This window comes from Gavialis gangeticus, unplaced genomic scaffold (genome assembly GCF_001723915.1).
Source record: "Gavialis gangeticus isolate Ggan-Ray unplaced genomic scaffold, GavGan_comp1, whole genome shotgun sequence".
Lineage (NCBI taxonomy): Eukaryota > Metazoa > Chordata > Crocodylia > Gavialidae > Gavialis > Gavialis gangeticus.
Genome location: NW_017728997.1, coordinates 32611548 through 32619472, shown reverse-complemented (window position 1 = coordinate 32619472; position 7925 = coordinate 32611548). Strand labels below are relative to the sequence as shown.

Here is a 7925-nt window from a genome sequence, read left to right as displayed (position 1 = left end):
TTTTTTTTTTTTTTTTTTTGGTTTCCACAGTTCTGTCTAATAGTAAATTGGTTGGAAAAAACACAGCAATTCAACAAAGGTAGAATGTAGACTTCCTAAACAAAATATCACTAAGAATTATGTTGCAATATTGGAAGATAAAAGAGTTTCCCAAACACACAGACCACAAAGTTTAAAGACAACATACAAATTCACTGTTAGCCTTTACTGTTCTTTAAAAAACAAAAGAAAACATGAAAACAAAATAAAGCTCCAAACCTTCTGCCACCAACTATGCTTCAAACCATGTTACCAGTTTATGATAACAGCTCAATATCTTCTTATAAGCCAGGGGTTTTCAACCTTTTTTTAGTAAGTGTACCCCCACTGGCTGGACGCAGGGGGGTGGGGGGAGGGGGGAAGGTGCAACAGCTGGCTGTGGAGCAGCAGCAGCTCAGGGTGGTGGAGGTGACTGCTACGCGAGAGCTCCCCCATGTCCAGCTGGCCGGGCAACCCCTGTGCGGCCCGCAGAAGAGTGCTACTGCCCTCGCCCCGCCCCTGCTCCTGGGAGGCAGTGGCACAGGATGGTGGGTGACAGCGCTCCGTCCCTGCCCACTCACCCGCGCATACCCCCTAGGGCCTTCCCAAGTATCCCCGGTTGACAACCCACATTTTAAACTATATTTCTTGTTCAAATTCTTCCAGGCCAAGAATCTGAGCCTATCTTCAGCCACCCCAATCTAATAGATGAGAATAAATCAGAGATACTTAATAGTTTAATTGGCCTGTCCCTACTACAGGACAATAAGCTTTACATTTTTACTACTTTAATTTTCTTCTAGCACACATTTGAAAAAAACCTACCCTCATCCTTTTTTCGGAGTTGAACCTTTTAAATTAAATTTACTTTACCAGGTTTGTTCCTGCTGTCCTTTGACATTTATGTACCACACACACACACACACACACACACACATTTATTTTTGTCAGGAGAAGTTTATTATACCATTTCTTGTGCAACATCATCAGGAGTTTCCTTCTCCAGATCAAAAGTAAACTCAATGGCTCCATTATCTTTGGGTTTTCCTTTCAGTTTCTTAGGATCTTCTACCCAGAGTCTTAAGGCAATAGAGGATTTCCTACCATGGTCTTCTTCTGCAAGTTCCACTCTTACCCCTGTATCTTCAGCAAAAAAGGCATGGCTTAATAAGTCTTTAATTTCATATCTGCAACAAATGGATATCCAAAAAGAATATTAAATACTGCATACTTTAAACACCTCCAGCTAAACACCTGTGACAAAGAAAGGACACTACACACACAGGATTATTAGCAACAGCAACCCTAGCAAACAGCCATAGGACTCCTGCACTCTTAATAACTCTTATGCATTCACTCAACTGTTCAAAAAAAAGTACGTGGGAGCAAAGATGCAGTTTCTGCCCAAATTACCTTTATATGTGGAGTTTCAAATCAATACAGGTGAGGGGGAATTCCCACTAGGAATGTTCCTCAAGTATCTTTTTGAGAGGAGGGTATCAAGTCCTAAAGGACTCTTTAATCTAGTGGAGACAGGTGCAACAAGATCTAGCTGAAGCTACAAATAAACCATGGTTTCTTTTTCAAAGAATAGTGAGACTAATCAATCACTGAAGCAACTAGAGGGACACAGGACAATCTCCATCATGAGAAGTATTCAAATGACAATGGATGGCATCCTAATAATTTACAATCCAGCATGAGTGACTGGTGCCTCCTGAATCGGGGGGGGGCACCCGCAGAAGCCAACAGCAGCAGTGGTCTTGGCAGGGTTGGTGCTCCCCCTGACAACAGCGTTGGTGCTAGCTGTCAGGGGGGCTGGGGAGCACCGGCCCCATCGGGTGGGGCACGTGCACCCCCTACCAGTCATCTATGTACTCTAGTATAATCCCCAAGTTACTGTGCTTATTGGAAGATTTACTGAGTAAGGTTTTATGTACTATATTACATTGTAATTCAAATCAGAGTTAGATGTTTTATGTCCTCAAAAAGCTCTGAGATTAAAAGTTTGAAACAAACCTTTCTTCTTTATTTTTGCAAATGCACTCCCCAATTATCTCCTTAATTTCAGGATCAGTAACTTTTTCAAAACTTGCTGGCTTGATACCCTAAAGAAAAAAAAAGGAAAACACACAATTTAGACAATGCAATTTAAAACTCCTACAAACTTGCTACATAATTTACTGTGCCATAAAGTCAAAACCCAAGGTAACCACTTCTTTCAGTTTTAAGTGTTTATTGAGTATTTAAAAAGGTATAGAATTTCTGATTAATATTGTAGTTTGAAGTAACCCGATTATAGTTTGTGCATTCCACTCTGCAATTCATCATGAAAAATCCCCCTGGTATTTACTATGAACATTTGACAAACATGCTTTTATACCCACTGTGGACTTTGCAGCCAACATCTAAGGAACAAGAATCTAAATTCTCAAAATGTTTTTAACCCGAGTTGATTCCATTTTAATTTAAGAATTTAAATGATGTATTAACCTCTCAAAGTACTAAATGGCACAAAAATATATATTTTTTCAGGTAGCTAAATTGGCAAGATGGCTCAGAAGCAGACTCCCTCTCTCCAGGCTTGGAAACAAGCCCATAAATTCAATATAGCACTCTGAAAGCTATCCTCAAAAGTCATCTTGATTTGAGAAAAGGGAAGGGAAATAAGAATCTGCTCAAACTTTGCATAGTTGTTCATACATTTTCCACCAGTTAAGGATATATAGCTTTCTGGAGAAAGTTTGCATAGGTATTCAGAGAAGCGGGGGAAATCTGAACTGATGCAATACAAGATACATTAGTATCCAACAGCTTAAATTCTTTCTTTGAATACCTTTCCCTTCTGGATTTAGACCATCTAAACAAAGAAAGCTGCCTTTTAAGAAAAAAATCTGTTCAGCAATGCAGTAAGAAAAAGAGCCAAAGTGATAACCTGCCTCTAAAGTGGAAAGCATAAAATAACAAAACACTCTACTAAGAGAGCTCTGAAAGACAGTATAAATGTAAAAAGATTCTGTAAGTTCCTCAGCCAAGGAGGGGGGTGTGACAAGAAGACAGATAACAGAAAAAAAACCTATGGGTAGTCATAAATCCTCCTCACCTGTTTGCTGATAATTACTGCATGCAGTTCTGGTCCCCACATTTCAAAAAAGATGCAGCAGAATTAGAAAAGGTACAGAGAAGGGCAACCAAAATGATCAGGGGTTTGGAGCAGTTGCCATACCAGGAAAGACTAAAAAGGCTAGGACTCTTCAATTTGGAAAGGAGAAGGCTGAGGAGGACTATGATAAACATTAGGGCTGTGCGAAGCTTCGGCAGCTGATTCAATTTGAAGGAGATTAGGCCTGATTCAGTGGCCGAAATGCTGAATCAAATTGGGAGGACCTTTAAAAGGTCCAAATCAAATCTGAAGCCTCTACAGCTGAATTGGTGCCAAATCCAAATCTGTGCCAAAAATCGAATCAAGGCAGTGATTTGAATTACCAAATCAAATCACTGTCCCAAATCTGAATCTGCCAAATCCAAATCATACACTTCATGCTTCGCACAGGCCCAATAACCATCTATAAAATCATGAAGGGTGTGGACCAAGTGAACAAGGAACTATTATTCACCAAGTTCCAGACTACTAGAATTAAGGGGCACTTGCTGAAGTTAGTAGGTGACAAGTTCAAAACTATCAAGGGATTTTTTTTTTGAATTACAAAACTTAGTTAATTTGTGGAGTTCATTGCCACAGGAAGTGGAGGCAGACAGCATAGCCAGGTTCAAAAAGGGACTGAATAAGTTTATGGATGACAGACCTACTAATGGTTATTGAAGAGAACGACTGAAAATGTTTTTTTCTGGCATCTCTAATGCAATAAATGGTGAGAGTATTGAATACAGATAGATTACTTTAGATCTATCTAGTATGATGCTCACCCTGGCTAGCATCAACTTTACCACTGCGAGAGATAGGATACTGGGCTAGGTGGACCACTGGCCATTGACCCAGTATGGCACTTCTTATGTTCTTATAAAAGGGACCAGCTTCACCAGCCAGTGCAACATAAATGAAATAAGCTCCAGACACTTCATCCAAAAACAATATCCTCTTGCCAGTATTTAGACACTCTTGTATGAAAAAAATCCAAGTCAAAAGTCTGTATACCCATCTTGTGTCTTTCCATCAAGTAATTGCACAATGTAATGCCAGGTGAGAATAATTAGTACAAACACCAGGTAGGCTGCATAAGATAGTCAGCAACCAACTACACAGGCAGGTAACTCTTGATAAAGATGATAGTTAAGCAAACCAAGCACAAGTGAAACCAGGTAAGGATAGGTATTACCACAAGTGACAGCTAAGGAAGCCAGGCCAGCCAACTATTGCCCTTGTCAAAAATCAGGAAAATTGTGGTTAACAGTAGTCCTGTGCAAATAAGGAAGTATTCAGTTCAGACTATTCCGAGGACTATTCCGTGATTCGAATCGCTGTCCCCATCTGATTCGGCTGAATCAGAATTAGAGATTCAGCACCAAATTTGGATGGCCCAGGGAGAGGCAGGCACAGCTGGGTGGCTGCAGGTTCTCCTACAGCTCCTTCGGCTGTGCTTTGCCTCTCCCCGGACAGTGGGGAGCTGAAGGAGAAGCCCCCATGGCTACCCTGCCTGGCCTCATTCCCTGCCTGACCCAGCCTCCCAGCACTTTTAATATAAGAGAGAAAGCCCTGCACACACCAGCTGCAGCAGCGGCAACTGGGGCCTCTGGGCACTCGTGGCAGAGCCCCTCCCCACGCAACATGGGGCAGCAGAGATTGCCCCAACCCAGGCGCAGCAACTCACATGGCGCAGGTGCAGTATGGCTCGGCAGGGCGTTGTGCTGTCTGGAACTAGGGCCACTGGGGCTGAGTGGTGCCAGGTTCCTGCTGACAGGTGGAACCACCCCAGGTCCTGAGACAGTGTGCATTGCCCTGCCAAGCTGCACTGCACCTGTGCCATGGGGCAACTGCCACACAGGTGCCAAGCTGGAGCGGGGTGATTGCTGCTGCCCCCCCCCCCCACTGCATGGGGGGCACCCAGCAGCCCTTATCACTGCTGCCAGAGCTGGTGACTGCTGGGCATTTTTAAGTGCCAGGAGGCTGGGCTGGGTGGGGGATGAGGCCAGGCAGGGCAGCCATGGGGGCTTCTCCCACAGCTCCTCTGGCTATGCCTGCCTCAGCCCTGGTGGGGGGAGCAGGGGGGGCTATGCCCTGCTGCTGCTTGCCCAGCCAGAATGCGGGGTGGGGTGGGGTGGGGGGGTGATGCAGGAGTGGCTCACTCTGGGCAGCAGCAGGGCATAATCCCTACTCCCAGCACTGCTGCACCCCCACCAGCACCGGGAGCAGGGGCTCTGCCCTGTTACCACTTGCCAGCCAGCACAGCAAGCATGGGATGTGGGCAGCTCTGGGAGCAGGGGCTATGCCCTGCTGCCACTTGTGGCCTTCTGCCTGGAGCGAGCCACACCCACATCCTACCTCCCCCCACCCCAGCTGGGCAGGCAGCAGCAGGGAAGAGCCCCCACTCCCAGCACTGCAGGGCCCACATCCTGCACCCCACCACCCCTCTCCCCAAGTCATGCACCCCCTGCTCCAGCTGGGCAGTTTGTTCCAGCCCCAATCTTTCCCTCCCCCACGGCCCTTCCATCTTCCCTGTCCCAACCCCAACAGACTTACCAGCTAGAGGCAGCTGCCAGGTTAGTCTACGGGTGAATCCCCAAATCAACCAAATCTTTTCCAAATCCATTCAGAGCTTTTAATTGCCGACTTTTTAAAGTCAGTCTCCCGATTTGATTCAGATTCAGAGATTCAGTCCCTGAAATCAGGCTGAATCTCCTCCGAATCTAATTGGCTACCAAAGCTTCACACAGCCCTAGTTAACAGGTACTCAGTTTATACCACTGCCAGCTTGTTCCCATTCAGCCCAATAAGAACATTTCTATAAATCACTTTTTCAAGGACAAGATCAGTTACATAACCCCAAAGTTTCTGTAGAAGAAGATATCCTTTCCATTTGTCAAATGAAGCCAAGACAAAATTCTCTCTCTCTATCTCTTGAATGAAAACTGGACAAAACAGGTCTCATGAACAAAGGCTTCTGCATTTAGGTCCCAATTTAGCAAGGTACTTAAGGATATGAATATTTACTTTGATGTCACAGGGGCAAATTCAGTGTAACTTTACAGCTTACCTAAAAAGGAAGCACTAAATGAAGGCCAAGATTCAATGGAAGTTAGGTACTTAACACCATCTCATTTTAAAATTCCACCTTAAAAGAATAATAGCATTGTGCTAGATAAGGAAGTCAGATGACTGGACTTCTGGAAACATCACATGCTACACTGCCTTTTAAATAGGCAGCACACAACTGAAGAAATTCCTGCATTTGATTCTGACAGTCAAACAACTGGGGTACAACCAACATCAGGATGACTTGAAGGACTTGCTCAATATGTGCCTTAAATCCAGTTATCAAATTTCACTGAAGGTTGGACATTTATCTCCTTCAAGTTCTTCCAAACACCCCAGTGCTAAACTTTTCTTATGTTAAAAGTCTGATGCTATGTAGATTTTCTAATTCAGATTGTGATTTGCCTTTCAAGTGAGGTGGAATCTTTCACTTGTGCCTTAAAAGTCAGAAGATTAAGAAAAGTATTTCATGAAAATTGAAGTCACAGAACAGGCATACAAAATAGCAGTCTCCTGAAGTTCTGACCAGGCAGAAGTGACAAAGAATTTTCTGTTCAGGTAGAACAAAAGCACTCCAGAGGGAATCACTTCTTTGATTACAGAAATCTGAATCTTAATATTAGTCTAGAGATATTTGTTCATATTAAAAGGATATGCCAAACTGATACATAATATTATGGTTTGGATCACGGCTCAGGCATTACCCTCTTTAAAAAAGGTTTCACATCTTTGCTAGACTCTCTCGTGAAACTGAGAGATAAAAAAGCATGTAAAATAAATCATTGCCTTTCCTTATTAAAGTAAGGATTTTAATACAAGTCCATCTCTACCCTTTTAAAAAGATGACCTTAAGAATAAACCAATGCAAAATGGCTAACAGATTACTTGCACTCGTACTTATTCTCCCACCTCACCCTTCTCATATAATCACAGGTTATTGCTTATCTCCCTTCCTCCATTTCCAGAACACTGGCCTTTGTGCACTAAACACAAAGACAACTAAGCTATTGATTTTTTTGAAAGACTCCCAGTCTAATTTGAAGCTGAGAGGCAGTTCTCTTCTCAAGGTCATGATGGGCAGCTGCCTGTAACTGAGATGTAGCACTACTGACTACAGGCCGGAGATTATAGGAAAGCAGAGCTGGAAGGGACCTCATGAAATTATCTAGTCCAATCCCCTGCTCAAGGCAGGATCATCTCTGATTAAATTGGGGCAGACCATTCTATCTAGTCCATGGGGCCCCTCTAAAATTCAAGAAAATATTATTATAAATTAAGTTATTACCTGCTGGTGGCTGCCTGTCTAAAGCTGAGAAGGCACCAGTGGCAAGAGGAGCCATGGCAGTAGCAGCAGCAAGGCCCATCTTGCCCTGCCCCACCTCCAACTGAAGTTCCCGCTCAGCAGAGGCTTCTGGCTAGAGACCAGATGGCTGTTCCCCTACCCTCCCTCTGCCTGAGAGTTGAAATTTAGATAAGAACCTGGGGGATGGGGGTGGAGAACAAGATAACTGGTGCAGCTGGACCCATCCTGGCCCTGCCAGGTTCTTGGCTGCATGGCCAGACCGTGCAGTGCAGCAGAAGCCAGCCAGGAACTGGGCCGAACTGGCTCCTGCTATGCCGTGAGGTCCCAGCCATGCAGCTAGGAACCGCAAGCTGACAGAACGGGGGGGGGGGGGGGCAGCAGGGGACAGGAAGG

The 7925-nt window shown here is 44.4% G+C and overlaps 1 protein-coding gene across 7 annotated transcripts in view; it reads right to left on the bottom strand.

Moving 5' to 3' along the window:
* The window catches only part of WNK2 (WNK lysine deficient protein kinase 2), a 309344-nt gene that overhangs the window by 138599 nt on the left and 162820 nt on the right, over positions 1–7925 (bottom strand). For all 7 annotated transcript variants that reach the window (XM_019505037.1, XM_019505038.1, XM_019505039.1 and 4 more), the window contains exons 5-6: positions 2038–2126; positions 986–1205 (exon numbers count right to left, since the gene is read on the bottom strand). In XM_019505037.1, coding sequence (XP_019360582.1) covers positions 986–1205; positions 2038–2126 — 309 coding nt within the window. The remainder of the gene's footprint in view (positions 1–985; positions 1206–2037; positions 2127–7925) is intronic.